General features: G+C 35.4%; 5 protein-coding genes, 2 long non-coding RNA genes, 1 other non-coding gene and 2 pseudogenes across 28 annotated transcripts; 6 read left to right on the top strand and 4 right to left on the bottom strand.

Annotated features, from left to right (window-relative positions):
• Window positions 1-645: 645 nt before the first annotated feature.
• Window positions 646-3,023, bottom strand: LOC104737624 (uncharacterized). Its single transcript, XM_010457844.3, has 11 exons — window positions 2,622-3,023; window positions 2,452-2,532; window positions 2,270-2,365; window positions 2,105-2,188; window positions 1,942-2,011; window positions 1,763-1,845; window positions 1,605-1,684; window positions 1,413-1,511; window positions 1,236-1,320; window positions 1,035-1,124; window positions 646-931 (listed from the first exon to the last, which is right to left on the bottom strand). Exons 1-11 carry the CDS (start codon window positions 2,859-2,861, stop codon window positions 893-895), a joined length of 1,047 nt encoding a protein of 348 aa, XP_010456146.1. The 5' UTR covers window positions 2,862-3,023; the 3' UTR covers window positions 646-892.
• Window positions 3,024-3,134: 111 nt separating this feature from the next.
• LOC104737623 (pentatricopeptide repeat-containing protein At4g01570 pseudogene) lies at window positions 3,135-6,258 on the top strand (annotated as a pseudogene). Its single transcript, XR_015578009.1, has one exon. The product of XR_015578009.1 is annotated as a pentatricopeptide repeat-containing protein At4g01570 pseudogene (transcript).
• On the bottom strand, window positions 6,148-6,899 carry LOC104737622 (uncharacterized). The gene has a single exon (XM_010457840.3). The coding sequence runs from the start codon at window positions 6,760-6,762 to the stop codon at window positions 6,334-6,336; it is 429 nt and encodes a 142-aa protein (XP_010456142.1). The 5' UTR covers window positions 6,763-6,899; the 3' UTR covers window positions 6,148-6,333.
• Window positions 6,900-9,794: 2,895 nt separating this feature from the next.
• On the bottom strand, window positions 9,795-11,466 carry LOC147930021 (uncharacterized). Its single transcript, XR_015578007.1, has 3 exons — window positions 11,242-11,466; window positions 10,571-10,677; window positions 9,795-10,082 (listed from the first exon to the last, which is right to left on the bottom strand). It is a non-coding gene; the product is annotated as an uncharacterized LOC147930021 (long non-coding RNA).
• Window positions 11,467-12,054: 588 nt separating this feature from the next.
• On the top strand, window positions 12,055-13,326 carry LOC147930019 (uncharacterized). The gene is made up of 2 exons (XR_015578008.1): window positions 12,055-12,746; window positions 12,817-13,326. It is a non-coding gene; the product is annotated as an uncharacterized LOC147930019 (long non-coding RNA).
• On the top strand, window positions 12,350-12,504 carry LOC147930020 (small nucleolar RNA snoR138). Its single transcript, XR_015579111.1, has one exon. It is a non-coding gene; the product is annotated as a small nucleolar RNA snoR138 (small nucleolar RNA).
• Window positions 12,794-16,259, bottom strand: LOC104713167 (uncharacterized). Of its 19 annotated transcripts, none has more exons than XR_015578001.1 (12): window positions 16,088-16,253; window positions 15,856-15,979; window positions 15,626-15,754; window positions 15,481-15,531; window positions 15,361-15,407; window positions 15,179-15,271; window positions 15,036-15,087; window positions 14,852-14,948; window positions 14,342-14,414; window positions 13,771-14,221; window positions 13,133-13,206; window positions 12,794-13,066 (listed from the first exon to the last, which is right to left on the bottom strand). XR_015578001.1 is itself a non-coding variant. In XM_087481350.1 (8 exons), exons 1-8 carry the CDS (start codon window positions 16,169-16,171, stop codon window positions 14,932-14,934), a joined length of 597 nt encoding a protein of 198 aa, XP_087337476.1. In that variant the 5' UTR covers window positions 16,172-16,259; the 3' UTR covers window positions 14,647-14,931. The 19 variants fall into 19 exon arrangements, 1 of the variants encoding a protein (XP_087337476.1); XR_015578003.1 differs by having other exon boundaries at window positions 12,794-13,206; window positions 13,771-13,919; window positions 13,989-14,221; XR_015578005.1 differs by having other exon boundaries at window positions 13,771-13,919.
• LOC104738524 (myb-related protein 1 pseudogene) lies at window positions 13,476-14,622 on the top strand (annotated as a pseudogene).
• Window positions 16,260-16,571: 312 nt separating the features above from the next.
• LOC104737621 (GEM-like protein 2) lies at window positions 16,572-17,732 on the top strand. Of its 2 annotated transcripts, none has more exons than XM_010457839.3 (4): window positions 16,572-16,724; window positions 16,862-16,963; window positions 17,070-17,350; window positions 17,434-17,732. In XM_010457839.3, the coding sequence occupies exons 1-4, from the start codon at window positions 16,613-16,615 to the stop codon at window positions 17,623-17,625; spliced, it is 687 nt and encodes a 228-aa protein (XP_010456141.1). In that variant the 5' UTR covers window positions 16,572-16,612; the 3' UTR covers window positions 17,626-17,732. The 2 variants fall into 2 exon arrangements, with proteins under 2 accessions (XP_010456141.1, XP_010456140.1); XM_010457838.3 differs by having other exon boundaries at window positions 16,576-16,730.
• A 781-nt stretch (window positions 17,733-18,513) lies between these two features.
• On the top strand, window positions 18,514-21,032 carry LOC104737620 (cathepsin B-like protease 3). Its single transcript, XM_087481349.1, has 10 exons — window positions 18,514-18,769; window positions 19,005-19,058; window positions 19,150-19,230; window positions 19,317-19,478; window positions 19,680-19,754; window positions 19,848-19,973; window positions 20,073-20,291; window positions 20,379-20,492; window positions 20,584-20,619; window positions 20,719-21,032. The coding sequence occupies exons 1-10, from the start codon at window positions 18,692-18,694 to the stop codon at window positions 20,851-20,853; spliced, it is 1,080 nt and encodes a 359-aa protein (XP_087337475.1). The 5' UTR covers window positions 18,514-18,691; the 3' UTR covers window positions 20,854-21,032.
• Window positions 21,033-23,602: the final 2,570 nt, after the last annotated feature.

Here is a 23,602-nt window from a genome sequence, read left to right as displayed (position 1 = left end):
TCTGAAGGGTATTTTCGGTAATTGCAGTTATAGGCTAGCCACCATAATTGACTAGGACATGAATTCGTTTGCAGTTTCACTATACTAGTTGTGTGTCACACTCATTGATATAGGCTTGCAAAATTGCCAAGAATGGACATAAAGAAGGTTCATATCACGCAATTGTACTTATCCTGTTTAGTTACAACTTACAACCCAACTTTGAGTTAAAAAAAGCCAAGGCTCTGTCATATGCAAATGTACTTATATATATACATGTTGGGTATGATATGCCTTGGCATACAAAGGATCATATACAAGGGTAAAAAAAAACCGACAAAGTCACAGGGAGCCACATCTCCAAAAAAATTCACACCCCATACTTCTTTCTATACAGACCACCAAAATTAGTACTGCTTTAAACAAAAAACCGGCTTAAAGGAGGGTCTGTAATCTTTCTCTTAATTCTCAATACACCAAATCTTACAAAAACTTTTTCGAACCCAAGTCACTAGTCTGTTAATCAGTGAATATTGTTATAGTTGTTCATCTATTACTTTTCTTCTTACAATCAAATAAAAAGATAGATTCCATAGCCACATAAACAATCGTAACTGACGGAGTACTGTCGTATAAGGAGGAAAGACGCAACATAAAGATTGAATGTTGATAAACAGACGAAAATTGATAATAATATTTGAATGCACTGTTCCACGTCTTTTGTCCATATACCAAACAAGTGTAGCTTAAATCAAACAAGAGGACCTATGTTGTTGAAATAAGTCGTACGATTGTTTTGATAGCTACATTGAAAAAGAAATGTGACATTTTCAAGACATACAAAATTGGTCGGAGATCGGGAATATCTGAAAATGATATAAATAAACAAAAACTTAGGGGAAACATGGGGAATCTATAAGAAGAACCTCCTCCTGCTTGTGTCCATTTCAGGCTGTATCGGAACACAGAAACATGGGGAAACAAATTAATAATCATCAAACTCTGAAAAGACAAGCAATGAAACTTGTACATATCTTTCTTCTGGTGATTCTTACCTTGTGAACCCATTCGAATTCTCCACCTTTGGTGTCAAAGGTTCCATGCTGTAAAGTAACTAGCTTAAGCGTAAATCGAGGACCGCATTCCTGCACGTAATATTCAAGGTTTTAATGATACAATAAACACACAAGGTTGATCAATTTACACACAAACACACCCAAGAGAAACAATGTTCGATTAAACGTGGATAAACTGACCTGAAGCCGAGGTTTTACTCTCTCTTGAGCAACACCATCTTTTCCTTTATCACTCGGTTTGATTTCCTTTATGTCGAATATGTAACTGAATAGAGAGTTGAATTTGTTCAGAAAAAGTTTCAATGGAGGAATCTAGTGAAAGAAACTCGAAAACAAAGAAAAGGTGATATTATGTACCGATGATGCCTGAAGAATATAAAGTCTCGCTGGTTGTGGAATGTCACAACTCTCCTACCGCGGAAATTGGGATCTGGTGGGAAGAGTGATTGAAAAAATCTGACAAAAGAAAAAATATACCATCAGCAAGAAATCAAAGAGACCCTTATAAAAATAAATGAAGTCTAACACATTCTGAAGAACTATACTTACCTTCCAACACGATTCCCTAAACGCGTAGTAAAGTTATTCAAAACCAGTTCCGGTTCATGGCTTGTAGGATTTCCATGATTCTGCAATCAAATTTCACATCAATACCAGAAATCACTAATCCAAATCTCGATATTTAGAAGAATACTGTGTTTACATACCTTAATATCCTTTCTTAGAACAAGATTTGACAATTTGAAATGAGCAGTAGGACCATTTGGCAAACCGATGATAAGAAGCGCATCTACAAATGAAATAGCAAAAAGCTTGAAAACAAACGATATAAAGATGACATCAAATGGACAAAAAAAACATCAAACTCGAAAGTGAAAAAACTAACCAGGTTCTCTGCGATTTGTATGAACAACAATAAGAGAAGTAAAATCTTTCTTCGTTGCATATTCTACAATCTGCAGAACAACATCTTAGAAAGGTAATATAGTTGCAAAAAGAGACCAACTTCACAAGAAAAAACAAGGATTCTATAAAACTAATAGCAACACCTTTTTCAAATCATAAGTTCCTCTTTTCTGATAATGAGAGTTTGGTATCACCGAAAGCAACTCAGATATAAATGCAGGTCCTCTCTGCAATCCAACAACACAACACTTAGACATAAATGCAGGTCCTTTCACACATTTTATAGCTTCTGTACAAGACACACTTACAGTGGAGTTGAAACGACATGTTGTGATTAAGATCTTTGGTGTAACCTCACGTCTCAAGACTGGATTAAACTCATCAGCATCAATATCAGCAAACAACTGCAAAACTCAATTCCACCTAAATTAGCAACAACACTAAACGAATTGAACTCAAAATCGAGATGAATCAAAAATCTTAAACATACTTCTTCGTCGTCAGGTCTGCAAACAGTCTCATCAGATTCTCTAGTATTCTCAATCGTCTTCGGAATCTGCTTTTGTGGAGGCTACACAAAGAAAAAACCACAAAATCAAATCTCAAATTCAAAAAAATCCCCCCCCCCAAAAAAAAAAGAGTGTTCTCGAGATCTTTTACCTCCTCACCAAGCTCAAGAGCTCGTTTTTCAGCAGCGTCACGCTCTCTAATCTTCTTCTGCTTCTCCAATTTCTTCTCATGCTTCTGCTTAGCGTACACTTTAGATCTCTTATCTTTGTTCTTAATCATCGAAGGAAGTATCACATGCCTCTGCCCACCCCCATTGAAACTAGGCTTTCCACGACCGTCTGATTCCATTTCCTCACCGTCACCATCACCCTTCTTCCTCTTGAACCCCATTTTTTTACGGCGGCCGACGAAACGAAACGAAACGAATCGTCTCTCTTCGTTTAATCGATAGAACTACAAAAGCGGAGGAGAATGAAGACGACGGAGACGGCTTTAGGGTTTATCGACTCCAAAAATTGAAACCCCTACATAAACGGGCCTGCATTTGAGCCCATTTATAATATATACGACACCGTTTCGGTCTATTACACGGGCCTAACCATGGGCCTTTATGCACTCAGCTCAAGTATTTCTTCTTTAGTATGTGATATGCTCATCATTGTTGTGTTTGGGCATCTATCTTGGCTGACACTTGGAGCAAGTCTCCGATCCTAAGAGTCGGGGGAAACCCGTCTGATAGCGCTTATGCGCGAACTTCGAAAGGGGATTCGGTTAAAATTCCGGAACCGGGACGTGGCGGTTGACGGCAACGTTAGGGAGTCCGGAGACGTCGGCGGGGGCCTCGGGAAGAGTTATCTTTTCTGTTTAACAGCCTGCCCACCCTGGAAACGGCTCAGCCGGAGGTAGGGTCCAGCGGCTGGAAGAGCACCGCACGTCGCGTGGTGTCCGGTGCGCCCCCGGCGGCCGTAAAGGCGCGTGCTGCAGACCACGATCACGGCAGCGACGTCTCCGCGGGCGTAACAAGAGCCCGGGCTTAGGCCACCGCCGTAATCCGCGTCGGTCCACCGGTAATACGTGCGACCTACGTATATACCGCCACCCTTCGGCCTCGGAGAATCCATGTCTGTCCATGCATGACACGCCCATTCTCCTCGGCCAATCACCATCTTTCGTCCAGATATTCCGAAAAAATCCGACTGGCCGGTCGCCTGCACCGACGCCGGAACCTAACCATGGGCCTTGAAGAAATATTTGCTAAACGACGCCGTGTTTATGTTAGTTTGATTTCAGTTTCGTTTCGTTTCTCAGTGGTTTCATTATGCGATGCGCCATGGAAGAGGAAGCGCCGTATCAGCTGGAATCTCCGGTCTATCTCCGGCGATTAGTTCATCACTCCCACAGCTTTGTAATGTCCTCCTCGTCGCGTCTTTATCCAAGACACTGTCTCAGTCGGGAACACGGAGCCTCGACGCGAATTCGATCCCGATTTCGGAGCCTGTCGTTCTCCAGATCCTTCGTAGAAGCTCCATAGATCCTTCGAAGAAGTTAGATTTCTTCAGATGGTGTTTTACTCTCCGTCCCGGTTACAAACATTCAGCATCAGCTTACTCTCAGATATTTCGTACTGTTTGCCGGAGAGGGCTTCTCGAAGAAGTTCCCGATTTGCTTGGTTCGATGAAAGACGATGGTGTTAATTTGGACCAGAAGATGGCTAAAGTATTGCTAGATTCACTAATTCGTTCGGGTAAGTTCGATTCAGCGTTAGGAGTTTTGGATTACATGGAGGAATTAGGAGATTGCTTAAACCCTAGTTTATATGATTCTGTTCTTGTTGCTCTGGTGAAGAAGAATGAGATGCGTATTGCTCTTTCTATTTTCTTTAAGCTTTTAGAAGCTTCTGATACTCATGGTGGTGATACTGGTGGGGTTATTGTAAATTATCTCCCTGGAACGGTTGCTGTTAATGAGCTCTTGGTAGGATTAAGAAGAGCTGATATGAGGTCAGAGTTCAAAAGGGTGTTTGAAAAGTTAAAGGGAATGGAAATATTCAAGTTTGATACATGGGGTTATAACATATGTATTCATGGATTTGGTTGTTGGGGAGATTTGGATGCTGCATTGACTTTGTTCAAGGAGATGAAAAAGCAAAGCTCGGTCTCTGGGTCTTCTTTTGGTCCTGATATATGCACATATAACAGCCTGATTCATGTGTTGTGTTTGTTTGGGAAAGCGAAAGATGCGTTGATTGTATGGGACGAATTGAAAGTATCTGGCCATGAGCCTGATAATTCGACATATCGGATTCTGATCCAAGGATGTTGTAAATCTTACCGGATGGATGATGCAATGAGGGTTTTTGGTGAGATGCAGTATAATGGGTTTGTCCCTGATACTATTGTGTATAATTGTCTTTTAGATGGGACACTCAAGGCAAGAAAAGTCGCTGAGGCTTGTGAGCTGTTTGAGAAGATGGTTCAGGAAGGAGTTAGAGCTTCCTGCTGGACATACAACATTCTAATTGATGGGTTATTTAGGAACGGTAGGGCGGAGGCTGGGTATACTCTGTTTTGTGACTTGAAGAAGAAGGGTCAGTTTGTCGATGCCGTTACTTTTAGCATTGTTGTATTGCAGCTTTGCAGGGAAGGGAACCTAGAGGGAGCAGTGAAATTGGTAGAGGAGATGGAAACTAGAGGTTTCACTGTGGATTTGGTTACAATTAGTTCACTCTTGGTCGGATTTCACAAACAAGGGAGGTGGGATTGGAAAGAGAAGCTGATGAAGCACATACGGGAAGGAAATTTGGTCCCTAATGTTCTCAGATGGAACGCTGGAGTGGAAGCTTCATTGAAACGTCCACAGAACAAAGATAAGGATTATACTTCAATGTTTCCAAGTAAAGGAAGCTTCATGGATATCATGGACATGGTGGGTTCGGAAGACGATGGAGCTAGGGCTGAGGAAGCATCACCTATGGAAGATGACCCCTGGTCGTCATCTCCTTATATGGACCAATTAGCACACCAGAGAAGTCGACCTAATCCCTTGTTTGGTTTAACCAGAGGGCAGAGGGTTAAAGCAAAGCCAGATTCTTTTGATGTAGACATGATGAACACCTTTCTATCTATCTATCTGTCCAAAGGTGATCTCAGCTTAGCCTGCAAATTGTTTGAGATATTCAATGAAATGGGTGTAACCGATCTCACGAGTTACACCTACAACTCTATGATGAGCTCGTTTGTCAAAAAGGGTTACTACGAAACCGCCCGTGGAGTGCTTGACCAAATGGGTGAAAACTTTTGCGCATCGGACATAGCAACGTACAACGTGATAATCCAAGGATTAGGAAAAATGGGGAGAGCCGACTTAGCCAGCGCGGTACTCGACAGACTCACAAAGCAAGGAGGATATCTAGACATTGTAATGTACAACACACTAATCAACGCTCTCGGGAAAGCAAACCGGTTAGACGAAGCAACACGACTGTTTGAGCACATGAAGAGCAACGGAATAAACCCAGACGTTGTGAGTTACAACACAATGATTGAAGTGAACAGCAAAGCAGGGAGATTAAAAGAAGCATACAAGTACTTGAAAGCGATGCTAAATGCAGGTGTTTTGCCTAATCATGTAACCGATACAATCTTGGATTATCTTGGTAGAGAGATAGAGAAAGCAAGATTCGAAAAGGCTTCTATTGTACGAAACAAACCAAAATAATGGTACTTCCTCTTAGTTTATTTCAATACAGAGAGCAATAAAGAAAGAAAAAGAAAGATTATAAACAAAAGAAGATTCATCAGCAGTTTGCAATCTCAACAAAACCTAATTGCAATCTCTCTAATAAATGATTCAAAACGAAAATTTAAAAGAGGCCGAAGAGAATAGAGAAGCCAAGAAGCATAAGCCAGACAATGTGGATCAAAAGCAGAGCTTGTCCAGGAACAGACAAACCAACACCATTACCAACATCACAAGCTCCTTGTTTAACAACACGAACACCATGGCACAAAGCATCGGAACAACCACACCAGTAAGTAACGCTGTCTTCACCGCAAACCGGATCAGCCCTGAAACACTTAACCGGACACGAAGACGGTTGAACCGTTCCTTGACAGAAGAAGTTGCCTCTGTTTTTTTCGCCGTTGTTGTTAATCTTCTCCGAAGGTAACTTTATAATCTCTCCTCCTTCAACAATCTCCTTCGAAATGTTATTAGCGGTAACCAAAGATAGATTCAGAAGAATCAGTAAAAGAAACGAAATTACGGCCAATGACGGCGAGATCGTCGACATTGCCGAGATTTTGGAAATTGAATTTCGCCGGAGAATCAGTCAGAAACCCTAAAATCTGAAAGCGAGTTTTTTTTTTTTTTTTGATCTTTTGGGTTTTCCTTAAAGAAGGAAGGTAAAGAATCTGAGAAGAACGTTGTTTCCTCTCTCTTTTCTTGAAAGGAAACAACGAAGGAGAAAAAGAAAGAAAAAAGAACAAAAAAGGAAAAAGAAAGAATTAGGAAAAATCTTTGACAACAAATTACCTTTAATATATATATATATATATATATATTTTTTTTTTTTTTTTGGGTATTCCAAATTACAAGAAAAAAAAAAGAATGTTATATAATTAAAATATTTGTGTATGAGTTGGAACAGTTTTGGTTAATCTAACGGCTACCAAACAAAGGAAGAAAAAAACAGCGAGCATTGCTTACACTTTTACAGTTGGCTTCCCACGTGGCGAAGTTTAACTTACAAAAGGAGAATAGAACTTCATGCCGTTGTTGATTTAGACATGTGAACTTTGTGCTGTCTTTTATTCCGCGTGAGATCAACACGGTGGTGCATGTATGAGATTTTTGAAATTCACTATCTCAGTTTATTTATTAATGAACTAAAAGCATTTTAATATTGGGGGAAAAAGTCGAAATTGTTTATAGATCAAGTCCAAATGTCCAAAGCAAGTAAAGAAAAAGTATAATTTATAATTTTCTCCTGATATTTTCTATGTTATTGTTCTGTGTTTATTATGAATATGTATGTGATGTGTTCTTAGATTGTTCATAACATGTAAGGATAGGTTATTTTACTCTATATATATATATATATATATAAGATAACATAGAAAATATCTGCACTTAATATGTTATTTTACTATAATTATTCTGCACTTAACATGTAAGGATAGGTTATGATATATATAGATATATATTATCTTATATTAAGTGCAGAATAATTATAGTATCAATGAGTAGCATACAACTTATATATAAGTGAAATGAATGTTAAACAATTTTAACAAAAAAAATCTTATTATATAAAGCTTAATTTTCAAAGTTAGTAACTCACAGGATAGTGACATATGCCAATATTATCAATTATAGATTTTTTTCATGTGTAATACAAAAATTTAACAAATTTTAAATTAGAAAAAATATATATATATATATATATTTTACAATTTTTAAAAATATGAATAGGTAATTCTAATACATATATAAAAGGACATTCTAATTTTAAGATACTAATTCTACAAGAGAAATGTTAAAAAAAATTACATAATTAATTAATTTAATATCATAATTAAATAAATTATACTAATTAGTAATTATTAATCCTAAACAGAAGAAGATTGTAAATACTCACCTCGATATAAACAAATAAATTGTCTCATAACAAATTAGTTTCTTAAAATGCTCCACCACTAATTGATCTTCGTTACATTTTTAAAACTTTTTCTGTAATTACTAATGTTTTTTTTCGTCTAAATAAGTTGTATTTAATTTCTCAAATCAGTAAAAAAATTGTTCTATTAGCCATATAGACTGAGATACAGAATCAGAATAGAATGCAGAGAAAATGCAACCCAATTTTGCCAGACAATGAGCCGCACCATTATAAGCTCTTTTTGTAAAACAGAAAGCCACATATTTAAACTTTGATGACGAGAAGTGTATATCTTGTAATTACTAATGTATATTTAGTTTCTTCAACTAAATTCTACGAAATTCCTAATGTATATTTATATGGGTTTCTTGTATTTACATCCCAATATACATGAAAACAAAATTTAAATCCAAACAACTTCAAAAATTTGATAAATTTCACAAATTCAACTTCCAGAAAACTAATAAGTGGTTGAGGTTTTATTATTGGCACACTCTGTGTCTTTAAACTTTTTTTTTTAATATCTTATTAATCTATTCTGATTATAATTTTTAAAATGGACTTTTGATATTTCTTTCTTTTTATTTTATTTTCTGTCATGAAAACTTTAGTGATTTACTACTTGGTTTATTATATGTTTTTGCAATAGAATTTTAACAAAATAAAACTGATTTTTGGAAACTATATTACGTTTTATTATATCAAAGAAATTATATTACGCTTTACGATAACTACTTTGTGGTTGAAACTCTACTAGTGGCAGACTCTGTGTCTTTAAACTTTTTTCTTTAATATCATGGATCAATATACTTGAAATCAACTCAATTTGCTTTTTTTTTTTTACGTATTGTTATATTTAATTTGATCTGCTAAAAAATCATGATACGACATATGGTGACCCTCATATAAATGAGTTAAAAGAGGCGATCATGTTTGATATTGTGATGGGATTATTTTTTTAAGGGATTTTTAGGAAAAAAAGAAAATTTCTTATGGAAAATGTAAGAATTTTCAAAAAAAAAAAAAAAATGATATCTTTTACATAACTCATTTACACAATCGGTACAATTGACTTTGAATAGGCTTGAATTACCACTATCTAACGTTATATCTTCATAGACAGAGTCGTGCCTAAGGTCATGGAGGCCAGAGGCAGTAAAAAAAAAGAAACACTTTAACTCATATCAAATAAATAAATAAAGAAATGGTAACAACTGTCATATTTAAAAGAGTCGAGTCAAAATAAAATATTAGTTATAAAACACAACATGAATATCAAAAATAATGATACCAAAGAAGTTGATTGTGCTAAAGGATTGCAAAAACAATGAAGAAGAAGAAACACGCTTAAGTGTGACCTTAGGAAAAATAAATAAGTTAGATTTTTATCCTATAATCTGTTATCTTGATTTTAACTTTCATTTATAATTTGTTTATTTTTCTTTCTTTCTTGTAAAAACTTTGTGCCTCTAAGCATTATGTTTCTCAAGTTAAGCTTATATAGTTAGACCATGGCCACTCCAGAACCGCTTTAGAGTTACTCAAAATTAAACTAATACTATAATTAATATTAATCTAATCAAAGCAACCTACTAAAACTTTAAACAAAATCATCCTTTCAATGGAGAAACCTTATTAAGGTTGCTTAATCATTAGAATTCAAATTTTTTCAACAATTGCTTAATTATATTCCAAAATGAAAGGTTGTCAATTCTTACAAATTTTCTTAGTAGTGTTACAAAACAAAGTGAAAGAGAAAACATTTTACATAACAGAAGATGGAAACTCAATGAGAGGGAACTTGCGGCAAACATCGATACCAATGGTTTTAGCAAGATCAGATTCATCCCCATTTGGACCAGTCAAATTGGCCTACAAGGTTGGCTACTGTCATCTCTGCCATTGTCACCTAACTCGAGTCTTCCATGTTCTCCTCTTCTCCAACCATAGACCTAAGATTGTATATAGCCAACTCACAACATTTTTACAGTTAAGATCTATATCAAGCTTAAAAACAACCCAGCCATGGCTCGATCATATAATCAATATTACCCCAAATCTGTATCAAGGTGAATCATGAGAGGATATGATGCAAAGGGACAAACAACAAAGAAATGGGCCAAAACTTATAATGTCATGACGAAGTCAAGTTATACTGTTCCAGCGTTTAGGGACAATCAGGACCAAACTACTAATGTGTTCATAAGATAACAGAACAAACGTATAGAAACACACAATCAACAGTATGTATTAAGCTACCAAAATTCATATGAGAGACAAGACTTTTTAAACAGAACAATCAACACTTTGTATTCAGCTCCTGATTATATAACATATGTTTTGACCCAAAAAAAAAAGATTATATAACATATGTAAGAGACAAGGCATTTTAGACAGAACAATCAACACTATGCATTAGCAAATAGCAATCCTCTCTAACCTTTCCATCCATTTCTGATACAGCAGTGTTTGCAAAATCTTCACTGCTGAAGCTGACAAATCCAAAACACCTCGACCTCCCTATCTCTCTGTTTGCGATCACCGTAGCTGCACACAAACCAAAGACACAATCACCGTAACGAACAATATACAAAAACCACAACAAACAGGACAAATAGGTTCCTTAACACACTACAAAAGCCAGACACTGAGACCATATCACAAAACGCTCATCAAACCAACCTAACATACTTTCCTAAAATTAAACCAACCTAAAATTAATAAACAATCATATCAGAATCATCAGTATGAGACTACAAACTAGGAACCAAAATCATTATGAGTATTGACTTATATATCATCACGGGGTTATCAATTCCTCCAAATGATAAAATGGGTCCTTTCTCATTGCCTTTAGCTGTGTGATAAAATGGATCCTTTCTCACTATCCTCCCATTCATACTCTCCAGAAAATCGCTTGCGTTAAATCTAATCATTCAATAGCCAACAAAATACAGTGATTCTTTAGTTAGTTATAGATACTAAAACAAGGTTTCAAGTCTCTTTGTGCCTTCCTAATATATCTATGATTCGCAATGTAATCACTAATCATCAGCCATACTCTCATAAATTTGAATTGACAAAGAGGATTGAAGATTCGACAGAACTCACAAACCATCAAAGCAGATAATTTCCCTTGTGACGGAGGATGGATTGTGACAGAGGATGAGATTGTGCGCCCAGCAAGTCTGGTGACTCTCCTCATGCCTTCATGTGGATCTGTGATTGATAGTTTCGTTGTGTTTTTGAAGCCGGATCAAGAGACCGAATTCACTGTTTCGCGTTTTGTCGTCAGAGGAAAGAGAGAGAGGTTTAGGGAAAAGAGAAGAAGAAGATAGAGAAAAAAAAAATATCTCTTTTATATTTTATCAAAAGCCAATTAGAAACTGACACGTAGCGTGTCTTAAGGCTTCCTTCCGATACTTCCCAGAGCAACGGTTCTCAGTGTTTTGACCCAATTTTTTTAGTTTTTCTTTTTTTTTTCCCTAAAAATTGTATGAATAACGCTTAAAATACACCACTGGACATGCTTTTAGAAACAAAAATGAAGACGGTAGGCCAAAGTTTATTTTTTGCCTACAAAGGCACGACTCTGTTCATACACAAACACAATCATCCTATGCTAAACTAAAAACAATCTCTTATCAAACATTTTTAGAACGGAAATAATGATTCTAGCGAAAATACTGACCTCAAAGTTAGCTCTAAGTCTGAGCTACTATTACACTATCAAACCACACTTCATCAAAATATGAACCAAAATACAGTACGTACAGGATGTTGATTGGGTGGTTTTAGAAAACCAGACCAAAAAAACAATACAATCGGTTATCTAGAAAAGGGTAAAATAGTCATAAACCCTAAACCATTAAAAACCCTAGAAAACAGAGTGAATAAAAAGGGCAGCGCCACTCATCTCTTTGTAAGATCATCATCTTCTTCTTTGTCAAGTCTCTCTACGTTCTTGTTTTTTCATTTTTATGTTTTCTTTTGGGGGTAAATCTGCCTCCTTTGAGTAGCTTTATGAACCCTAAGTTATTAGGCAATTTCATATTTTGGCTTAGTTAGGAGGCGGAGATCAATCTGATCATCAATACGTTTCTGTGTTGTTTCGATTTATGGCTTTTTGTTCCGTGGAGAAGCTTCTATTGTTTACTTTTAAACTGAAGCTTCTTTCTCAAAAAGTTTCAGACATCAGTTTCCAGAGTGTGTTATGTCTATAGCCTCCGAATAACGAGAAGGTGAAATATAGGAACACCTTCTGGTTCAGACAGAGGCTTATATCAAAACTCGAATCAGTTTTTGTGAGTGAAAAAGCTCTCCTTTTTTGCCCTTAAAATCCAATTATCCTTCAATGGATAGATTCGAATATTTCTTCTCAATTGGTTCTTTTGTTTTTGGTTTTACAATTCTTCTGATTAGATTACTTTGATGTGGAGAGAAATTTGCGTCAGACTAAATGAGTATAATGCCCATGGGCATAGTATAATCAGGAAGGAACCAAACTCAATTGTTTGCCAAGAAAGCTTTTCACCTCAATTAGCCAAATAAAATAACTAACGAACAAGTACAGTAGTACTCTTCAATGAGAAGATTCTGTTTGACTTTTGAAAAAGGTAAAAACAAAAGACGGTACAAGTTTGTAGGCTTGTAACAGTGCAGATGGTTATTAATGTTTCATTGCAGATGGGAGAGAATGTGTTCAACAAAAGTATACACAGCTATATATATGATAGGAGCCAGTGCCACAAAAAAGAGTATACTTGATTGGGACATATGTTGGAAATTTTGGGATTATAAAATGTGCAAAGGTGTATCCTGTCTATTTAGACCCTTCCTCATTGGCTCTACTGTTCAATCTGACTATAATAAACTCCAGCATCAATCAGATTGCAGTAATATTATCAAGCCAAATGTGTCTCATGAAATTAACAACCTACATCAAAAACTTCCGCTCACAAAAGAGACTGGCCAGAGAAATATGGAGAATTGGCAGCCTTACCAACTCTTACGAGGCTCAAGGCAATCATCATGACTGTTTTCGACATCATCATGCCTAAACCTTATTTTTTATTTCTGCATACATGGAAAACAAATGAAAAAAAATGTAAACCTTATGTAATATCATGTAATTATTCAATTAATGAAGCCAGCTTCCAGGAGATAGCAAGTCATGCTATTAGTATTAGCTTAATACAATTATCTTTGATAATCAGGCTTATAGACATTAAGTACTAAGTAGCCTGTTTTAAGGTGTGATGACCATGGTAGATGAAAATCCCTCTGAAGCAGACGAAAGAAACAGTGAGGGATTAGTGCAACCAGGAACTTGCCCATAAGTGATGATGCCGTTCAAATGCAAACAGAAATTCAGAGAAGGCTACACGAGCAACTTGAGGTATCATATACTGTACTCTGTGGATTCACTATAATTAAGGCAGCAATAAGTGTTATCTGGAAATTTTGTTCCTATATGTGTAGTAACAAGACCAATCAAGTCGAGCCAAGTTCAGTAACTCTCATGAAAAAGAGACAAGAACTAAGCATTTAGTTTATATGATTTCATTAAAACATAGTATTAAACTGAGCCAGGTATAGCGACATTTGCAGCTCAGGATAGAGGAGGCTCAAGGAAAGTACCTGTAATCAATTCTGGAAAAAGGACAAGAGACTCTTGGAAGACAGAACTTAGGTGCAGCTGAAATTGAAGCAACAAAGCTCAACTCGAAGAATGAGAAACTAAAGTGTCACCAGAATATCCAGACTTTAGTTTCCTAGAACCAAAAGACCTGCAGAATTTACGCCATCAACAGATGCAAACAACTTATCAACCTAACTCCTCCCTGGACAGTTGCTACCTTAACTGAAGAATCCCAGAAAGCCCCAAAGATGCTGGAGAACAGACTGGGATTAAGAACATATATTGGAGATTCAACTTAAGAGCAGAGAGAGATAATGAAAGAGCCATTCTTCCATAAAATGGATCTCACAGGGGCAGAAGAAGAAGGCCTCAAAGATAATCATAACAGGCCATATCTTTCCACAATGGTTAACAACAAAGAACTGAGAATCTCGTCTTCAAGGAGAAGCACTAAAAGATTGTCAATAGGAGTGGGATTACATGAACACAGAGGAGGGAGTAGCAACAACAGAGTATAAAGAAGAAATATTTCAACGAGAATGGTGAAGATTGCAAGCTCAAAACACATACCCGTACAGCTTAATACACGTGACGGAGAGTATGGCAGAACGCGTCCGAAACAGTTTGATTTGAACGGTTTCAGCTGGAATTAAGAAGAACTACAAGGTTACAGAATGTAGCAATCGTTTCATGATCACACAAGAAGTGAAAAGCCTTGGAGGACAAAGTTTGATTTGCTTTTTTAGCTTGAGGAATTCGTATAAAATTAAATTATTAGTCGAACCAAAGAGACTATTTAATTGCGTAGTTGTTATCTCATATATAAATCTATAATACAGATGATCTACTAACTTCATGGAAGAATAGTGATATTCTTGAGTGAAGAAATTTCATAGAGACAGTAACATGAACAAGTTTTTACGATTACATCAAGCTGCACAGTTTTCAATCAAATTTGGATATCAAGATACTGAAAAACATAACTTCGTACGCTTGAAAGTGAATTTTGTATTCTTAGACGGATGGTTCCAATATGATAAACAAATAAATACCAATATGATCCTTAAAAAAAGTTTTTACCTAAAACCCCTAAAGCTTGGGACAGGCTCAGCTTCTGTTGTCTGCAAAACTTGATTCTTTCGGGAAACAGAAGGGTGCTCTCAATAAACTGCTTCAACTATATTGGCAAGAAACAAGAGAAACAAAGTTAGTTAGAATCGTTAACAAGTTTCAGGGAAACAGAGAATAAAGTTTGAGTGCTTACAATCATCATCCGCCTGATTATAATCATCGTCATCATCATCAAAGTCTTGATTCTACAAAAACAAAACATTTAAGAACAAAGTTTTAATCTAAAAAAATCACAATGTGACGTTTCACCATAAAATTTGGAAAAATAAGTAGAACCTGATCATAATCTCCGTTATCAGATTCTTCTCCATCTGATTCTTCAACTTCTTCTTCATCTTCTCCTTCTTCTTTCGCTTCCGTGCCTTCAGCCTAACCAAACAAAATCCAAAAAAAGTTACTGTGAAGTGCTCCAAAAAAAGAACCATTTCACTGGACAAAAAAATGTGTTTTTTTCATACCTTATGCTTAGCTTCAAGCTTTTCAAACACATCCAATTTCAACAAATCTGCAAAACGAAACATAAACCGGAGATTCTTGTTATTACACTGTTGATAAAAAAAAAAAAAAACACAATGTACCTGCTTCTTGACTCCATTTTGCTCTCTTCACAGGCCGTTCTCTTCGAGTATCTGAAATCACATTCCCATTCATAAATCAACAACAAATTGCATTATCCAACTAAACAGATTAAAAAAAGTGTAAGAGATGAATCTGAATCCAAACCTCCAAGAAGTTCTTTAGGGAAGTTATCAGGTCTAAGAACAAGAAAATCATAAAAAGATCCCTTATTATTAGACTTGCTCTTCGGCTTCAACGAGTCTGAGAACCTCTCAATGTCTAAACTCTCATTCTCTGATAATGATTGTTAAATAATAATAAAAAAGCTCTTATGTTTAAGAGACAATACACATAACAAAAGTAAAATTCAAAGCTTTCTTTGTAAGTGGAGATACCTCTCATTAAAACACCATCGCCTAAATGATAAGGAGAGTTTCTCCAAAACCTATTGAAACTATTATAGCTTTGCACTAATTGAGAGTCTATTGATATTAGTTTCCGATCAGGTAACGTTATATCCTGCCCAGCAATACAAAAAAAAAAAAAAAATAAGCCACAGAATCTGCAATTGATAAAGGCTCAACCTTTAAGAGAGAAGTTTTGTAAAAAATAAAAAAAAAAACTTACAGGGAAAATTTCAAAAGGCTCAGGCTTTCCATAGTCAGCGCCACCACCGAAGCTACCTCTTCCTCGACCTCCTCTCCAAGACATCTAAACAATGATGGATGGATCCCCCAAATTCACTGTCTCTGTAAACAATTGTGGCGGCGAGAGAAAGAAGCAATTGAAGAAGAAGACGAAGATGAAGAAAATTAAGAACTTTTATATATTTATTTATATACCCTTTCATCTTTCAAAAATTCCTTTTTGGCCGCATAACTTTACTGTCTATCAATATTAAGGTAGTCTAAGCTTCTAGAAGAAAACAAAACAGAGTTTTAACACTTTTAACTTAAAGTCAAAACACATTATCATCAAAGGAATAATGACAAGTGCATCTACACCATCCATCTATGGAGAATTTTGTCTTTATCCGAATCCTCAAAAGTAACGAATAAAAAAAGTACGATAGCGTACAACCCACGGGCCTCTCTCCCTCTATATTAACGTCATCTATGTTCTTTTACATCACACTAGTCACTAGGTGATATCATGAGTACACAACAATACAAGGACGACTCTGCGACTAATCACAAAACCAATGGCCATGGCGGTCGTTACAATAATCCTTACGTCCAGATTACTACTCCCACTTCAGCTTCTGGTAAGAGTAAGTCTACAAATTGATGGGTTAATTCGTGTTTTATAATTAAGTTTATTAGCTCTCTTTTAAATAAATTCAATAGTGTTCGATGATAAATCTTGATTGATATATACAATACATTTATCTATAATATCTAGGGTCGAAGGATAAGGTTCTTGATGTGTTTAATCGTTGTGGGAAGAAAGCTGAGAACGTAACTCGCAAAGCGGAAGCATTAGCCTTCGGTTTAAAAGACCACCGTACGTGAGCTTGTCGTCTTATAATCGATTCTTAAAACATAGCTCCGATAATTTTGTAACAATGATCTATGGTTTATATATGCACTAAACCGGACATGATGAACAGTTAAGTTTAGTCCTAGCATAAGTGATGCAGCAATGGCTAGGCTTACTCAAGGCACTAAGATGATCGTTGAAGGAGGACCAGGGAGAGTGTTTCGGCGAGAGTTTGGTGTTTTAGCCGCAGAGAAACTCTTAGATTCGTTTGTTTGCTACATATCAACCACTTCAGGACCAGTGACTGGAATGTTATACGTTTCCAACAGAAGGATCGCTTTCTGTAGCGACTATGCCATTCGTCTTCCTCTTTCTGCCGGTGGAAATGGTGTTGTTCCGGCATACTACAAGGTTAGACCACGAGTTTCCAACTTTTTTTTTTTTAATTTGTTATAGAAGATTCGTTCATTAAAATGTTGTGCTGATATATATAGGTGGTGATGGAGTTGGAGAAGATAAGTAGCATTAGTTCATCATCGAACGTGTTAAAGCCAAGTGAGAGGTATGTGCATATGGTGACACGAGATGGGTTTGAGTTTTGGTTCATGGGCTTTGTCTCCTACATCGATGCTTTCAATTGTCTCAACAAAGCTCACCTCAATTCCCACACTAATCATGTCCTGTAATCAAATTCTAGTATCACGAATAATTCTTTCTTCACCGGTCATAAAACTTGTAACATTTGGTTGTCATGGACTCTGTCTAGTAATAAAACTTTGGATTTGGGATATCAGTAAAATAGTAAAACCCTACTCTTACATAAATTAGAAAAATAATCATACTTTAAAAAAGAAAAAGATTGACTAAAAAATGACTTGAGATACAATTACAAATAAGTTTTCAAAAATTTAAGATTTTATGATCTACCACTAATTTATTCAGGATTTGATTAGAGAAGTGATTTCTTAATCCATATAGAATTGTAAATTATGAAAATCAAAACACATAGATTTTGAAATAACATGTTTTATCCTTGGATTTGTATCATTATATTTTACACTTTCAAATATATTTAAAACATAATGTGGATTTTGAAATTTAATGAATAACATAAGATTTTAACAAGTATATTTGTAAATCATATAACCAATAACACATAATTTTAATAAATATTCAAAAATCAAGAATAGAATAACACATAATTTTTGTTTGGATTTCCAAATCAATTAAAATCATAGAACCAATAATCTACTCTTAGTTGAGAATTTGGTTATGCAGTAAATCAACAACGAACCTAGAAAAAAGGAAGTAAAATTTGTTGGGATAAATTGAGTATACACAAGTAAAACTTATTCATGGTTGTTATTTGTTAACTTGCTCAATTGGTATAACGAACGATTTCGTAACAAAGGGTCCAACTCCGATCCCATAAGATATTACGAACGATGTGTAATGAGTAATGACGCAACGTGGCAACCATGTATACCTTTAAGGACCTAAGATTCTGTAGATTGCACCAATCAACGGCTAAGATCTTCTTCTGGCTCCTTCAAAAGAAAACAACTCATTGGCTGATTCAGTTTCCCAAGAAATGTCTGTGTCATTGTGCACTAGATAAGCCACTCTCTCTCTCTCTCTCTCTCTCTCTCTCTTTTTCTGCTACCTATTATAAAAGGAGACTCCCCCACCACTGAGGATTCACTTATACAAAGAGATCTCTCTTGATTTTGGATTTCATCGAAGAGCAAAACCATGGCTGATCACAATACCAAACTCTATTTGGCCTCTGTTTTCTTGCTCCTAGGGCTCGTCTTGGCTTTTGACTTGCAGGTAACTTTCATAATCATCTCTTAAATTATCTCCCTAAGTTAAGAAGTTTAGCTGTATGCTTCGTTTAGATCCAATATTAGATATGTTTTGATTGTTGTTTAGTTCGTTGATCAATTATGGTTGCGTATGTAAAAAGCTATACTTTATTATTGTCTAGTAAACATTAAGACAAAGAAAGATCCAAAGATTTGTCAGTTTGTTTGACTGAAACCTCATGGGTTTTGTCTTAATCCAGGGTATTGAAGCTGAAAATCTTACCAAGCAGAAACTGAACTCGAAGATACTTCAGGTTTTGTCTTAATCAAATTTGTTCTGTTCTTTTTTGATTCTCACTAATCAAGATTTTGATTTTGATTTTTCATTTTTTTCTAACTAATCAGGATGAAATTGTCAAAGAAGTCAACAAAAACCCAAACGCTGGATGGAAAGCTTCTATTAATGATCGCTTTTCAAACGCCACTGTAAAGATCTTCCAAATCTTTATTAAGATCAACACAAATCTGATGATGATTCATTACAAAAAAAAAAAAATTGTTGTATGTTGCAGGTTGCAGAGTTTAAGCGTCTTCTTGGTGTTAAACCAACACCGAAGACTCATTTCCTAGGTGTTCCTGTTGTTAGCCATGATCCGTCTCTGAAGCTACCTAAACAATTTGATGCTAGAGCCAATTGGCCACAATGCACCAGTATTGGAAATATCTTAGGTTTGGTTTCAGCCTTTTCTTTTCCATAATTTGAGTGTTAAATTGCATTTCGTTCATCGGTTACTAATTCTTGGTTTGTTGGTTTATGTTTGTTGACTCCTCTATGAACAGATCAGGTAAAGTTTCAATCTTTTGTGTGTCCTGTAACTTTAGATTTTACCTATTGAAAAAAGCCGGTTTTATGAGATTTTGTGGTATTGGTTTAGGGACATTGTGGTTCTTGCTGGGCGTTTGGTGCTGTTGAATCACTCTCTGATAGATTCTGTATCCAATTTGGAATGGTAATAATACTAGTTAACAATTTAAAGACCAAATTCAGATATTAACAATCCAAAGCTTAATATTTATTCTTGTTTGGTTTTTCTCCAATTCAGAACATTACTTTATCAGTAAATGATCTATTAGCTTGTTGTGGATTCCGTTGTGGTGAGGGTTGTGATGGTGGCTATCCAGTTGCTGCTTGGAAATACTTCTCGTACAGCGGCGTTGTCACTGAAGAGGTAAAAGATCAATGTCTCACTTAAAATCTTTAAATTTGGAATTGGTTTAGTTTTGAAGTGTTTTTTTTTTGATGATATGTTTCTTTCTTGGTTTGTTAGTGTGATCCATACTTTGATAATACCGGATGCTCTCACCCGGGTTGTGAACCGGCATATGATACTCCGAAATGTTTGAGAAAATGCGTTAGCGATAACAAACTATGGAGCGAATCGAAGCATTACAGTGTTAGTACATACGTTGTTAAATCTAACCCACAAGACATTATGGCAGAGATTTATAAGAATGGACCTGTTGAAGTCTCTTTTACCGTTTATGAGGTAATTAAGACAATAATACTTTTAAGTTGTTGGCTAGGATTTTGATTAGGAATTATTATTAACGGTTTGTTTTGAACTTTTGATTAGGATTTTGCTCATTACAAATCTGGAGTGTATAAGCACATAACAGGTTCTAACATTGGAGGTCATGCTGTTAAGCTTATTGGTTGGGGAACTAGCGATGAAGGCGAGGATTACTGGGTAATGTTAATTGTTAAACGTTATATTATCGAAATTTTTTGAGGTTAGCCAAGATTTATAACGTTCTTGGTTTGTTATTCAATTGTTGCAGTTGTTGGCAAATCAATGGAACAGAGGCTGGGGTGATGTAAGTGTTATTTGTGATGAGTTTGCGAATATTTTTCTAGAGTTTTTGAGTTTTCTTTTTTTCATGAATGTTGTTGACATATATGAAAATTGCATGCAGGATGGTTATTTCATGATTAGGAGAGGAACTAATGAATGTGGAATTGAAGATGAACCAGTGGCTGGTTTGCCTTCAAACAAGAATGTGTTTAAGGTTGATGCCGGTTCCAATGATCTACCGGTTGCGTCGGTTTAATATCAAAGATGAAACGTTGTTTATAATATATATATATATATATATATATATGCTGTCGTGGTTGTTGTTTCCGGTAAAAGATTCCGGTGACCGGAAATTGTTTTCTGGTTGGCTGTGAAAATGTTATAGAAATAAATATTTCAACACAAATCAATATATAAAATGGTTTTTACTTTTAACTTTGGAATTGTGCTTTCCATTAGTGGTTAGATACACTATAAATCGATTAGTGACATGAAGCGATCAAAACGTTTTAGCAATACCACCTCGCTGGTTGGTGTAACTCTTCTCTAAATTAATCAAAGTTAGATGTTAAAAAAAAAACGGCACCACTTGTGACTTGTTCACGTAATCATGTGAAAACGCAATTCTGTAATTTTTTCCCATTTATCAAATTTCCACGTTATGACATTTAAAAAAAAAAAAACAAAAATTATGCTATGCCTCCTATATAAATATATAATTAAAATAGTGTAATTAATCTATTAAAATTTGCTGTGTTTTATAATTATTTCATAGAAATTTAATTTAAATCACTATTTTCCGCTAAATTTATTCAGTTTTTTTTCCTGCTATTCTTGTAATATACATTAGACCTATTATTAGCTCTATTGTGGTAACGCCCTAATAATACCATTTCATTTATTTATTTTTGTCATTTTTGAGGTACTACTGTATAAACTGTATAAACTGTATAAACTTCCGGAATCGTCTTTAGACCACATCAATCGAGAAAGAAACTTTGCAGTGGATAAACTTTCACGATATGCTTGTGTTATTAATTCCTTGTATGAAGTTTATATAGTATTACCGAATTGGTTGGTTAACAGTTTGTATTACCCATTTACTATCTAATAAAATGTCAGATGTTAAAAAAAAAAAAAAAAAAAAAAAAAAAAAACTAATTAAGGGCCTAAAAGGAAACACTCAACTTGATCAGATCGCTATAATGTAATTAGTGGAATACACAGTTTAGAACTTGTAACGAAGTGGTAAACTAACATCATTAGGTCGGTACACGGTGACGGTGATTCAATTAATCATAAGGTACATCACAAAACAGAAACTTTTTAATACAGTATAGGTTAGTAGTACTAATCTTTCTGCCTTTTTGACATCATTAATAGTCAATAATGTAATCCTTAAAAGAACATAGCATTATATAACTTGCAGATAACAAATTAGGTCGGTACACGGTGACGGTGATTCAATTAATCATAAGGTACATCACAAAAATGGATGATTGCTTGAAAATATAGAATGAATATGATTTGCTTGGTTTTTACATAAAAATTATCTTTATCTATTAGACTTATACGTACTGTACCATGGTACTTTAATTTTCTATTTCCCCATATTTATCCGTATAATTCGATATATCGTCAAATAGTTGATAATATGTATAAAAAATGAAATTTATCATTGAAATGGAGAGTGGTTGGTCCATGTGTGAGTTTATCAAATGGAATCAGCGCCATCACCCATGTGATAAGTACGTGGACGTACCATTAGATATGCCATAATATTAGGGTACCTATATCATTTATATTACATGACTGATAAATTGATACTCTTACGAAAACGTACTTTGTGTATTATAACGTTTGACTTCGACCATTTCTGAAATCTCAAGGTTAGGTTGAAGAGCCGTATTAAATATATCAATCTGTGGGTGGAATGAATATGTAGTTTAAGACAAGTCGTAACTGTTTTCATAAGTATATCTTGCATTGTACCATCATTACTTTTCTAATTAAACTTAAGGATGATCATTAATCAAGAGATTTTGCTGTTTTATCCGGTTGAAATAGAATGTAAGAGAGAGTCATATAATAATAAGGGAATTTGGCTGAGAATGTAATTTTGCACAAAAAAAATTCTTATAAATGCCAGTTTTATAATTTTTTTATGCAAAATGTCAGTTTTAATGTTTAGGGGTGGAGGAAATGACAAAAGTATCCTTTCAGTAAAAGAGGTGAAGACTCGGGCGAAATCACAAGGACAATATTAATAATAATGAGACACACATTAATGACATAGAGGGAAAACAACCATGTTAGTAACATATTTAGTCCACAAACACTTCAGCAATGGGAATTGAAACGTCTTCTAAACTGTTCGACGGACAACAACCATGTTAGTAACATATTTAGTGTTTTTTTTACAATAATAGACGAATGCATATTATGTTGTAAGAAATGGTCTACCAAATAGTGGACATCTACCTAGGCTGACGGATCTGGTCCACCAAGGCCACATTATTGTTAGTGAGAACGCCATTGACATAACTGTAGTGACGAGATATTAAGTTGTTGGTTGTAAGTGATAGACATAAAAATTTTGAATGACAATTGTCACAATAAATAATGGATGACCAAACTGATATGAGCATGTGAATGGTAGACATATATGGTAGTGGTGGACATGGTTTTGATGGACATGTACCATGCCTATTTAATTTGGTCCACTCACAAGACATAAAGAAATAACACGGGTGGACATACCTTGGTTGTTGTAACTGGTCCACCTGATGTAGGATAGGTCTTGTGCATGTGTCGTCATCAGACCTGCAATAGGGACAAACATGTCAATGGTGGACAACTATTGTCTGTTGAATCTGGTCCACTAAAACGAACAAGTGACATAATTAGAGTGGACATACCTTGACTGTTGAAACTGGTCCGTCGGAGGCAGAACATTCTCAATTCTTGCGTCGTCATCAGACCTGCATTGGAGACATACCAATGGA

The sequence above is a fragment of the Camelina sativa genome, chromosome 13 (genome assembly GCF_030686135.1).
Source record: "Camelina sativa cultivar CO46 ecotype springtype chromosome 13, ASM3068613v1".
Lineage (NCBI taxonomy): Eukaryota > Viridiplantae > Streptophyta > Magnoliopsida > Brassicales > Brassicaceae > Camelina > Camelina sativa.
The sequence above is the reverse complement of the archived record's forward strand: the minus strand, read 5'-3'. Positions and strand labels throughout refer to the sequence as shown.

Excerpts from the sequence above, each read along its gene's own strand:
- LOC104737620 (XM_087481349.1), top strand. The coding sequence starts at position 18,692 with ATGGCTGATCACAATACCAAACTCTATTTGGCCTCTGTTTTCTTGCTC. Across the intron at positions 19,479-19,679 it reads TTGGAAATATCTTAGGTTTG|GGACATTGTGGTTCTTGCTG; the intron begins GTTTCAGCCTTT and ends GTATTGGTTTAG. Across the intron at positions 20,620-20,718 it reads GGAACAGAGGCTGGGGTGAT|GATGGTTATTTCATGATTAG; the intron begins GTAAGTGTTATT and ends AATTGCATGCAG.
- LOC104737622 (XM_010457840.3), bottom strand. The coding sequence starts at position 6,762 with ATGTCGACGATCTCGCCGTCATTGGCCGTAATTTCGTTTCTTTTACTG.
- LOC104737624 (XM_010457844.3), bottom strand. The coding sequence starts at position 2,861 with ATGGGGTTCAAGAGGAAGAAGGGTGATGGTGACGGTGAGGAAATGGAA. Across the intron at positions 1,512-1,604 it reads TTAGGGAATCGTGTTGGAAG|ATTTTTTCAATCACTCTTCC; the intron begins GTAAGTATAGTT and ends TTCTTTTGTCAG. Across the intron at positions 932-1,034 it reads AATTCGAATGGGTTCACAAG|CCTGAAATGGACACAAGCAG; the intron begins GTAAGAATCACC and ends GTTCCGATACAG.
- LOC104713167 (XM_087481350.1), bottom strand. The coding sequence starts at position 16,171 with ATGTCTTGGAGAGGAGGTCGAGGAAGAGGTAGCTTCGGTGGTGGCGCT. Across the intron at positions 15,980-16,087 it reads AGCCTTTTGAAATTTTCCCT|GATATAACGTTACCTGATCG; the intron begins GTAAGTTTTTTT and ends ATTGCTGGGCAG. Across the intron at positions 15,088-15,178 it reads ATAACGGAGATTATGATCAG|AATCAAGACTTTGATGATGA; the intron begins GTTCTACTTATT and ends TTGTTTTTGTAG.
- LOC104737621 (XM_010457838.3), top strand. The coding sequence starts at position 16,613 with ATGAGTACACAACAATACAAGGACGACTCTGCGACTAATCACAAAACC. Across the intron at positions 16,731-16,861 it reads CACTTCAGCTTCTGGTAAGA|GGTCGAAGGATAAGGTTCTT; the intron begins GTAAGTCTACAA and ends TATAATATCTAG. Across the intron at positions 16,964-17,069 it reads CTTCGGTTTAAAAGACCACC|TTAAGTTTAGTCCTAGCATA; the intron begins GTACGTGAGCTT and ends CATGATGAACAG.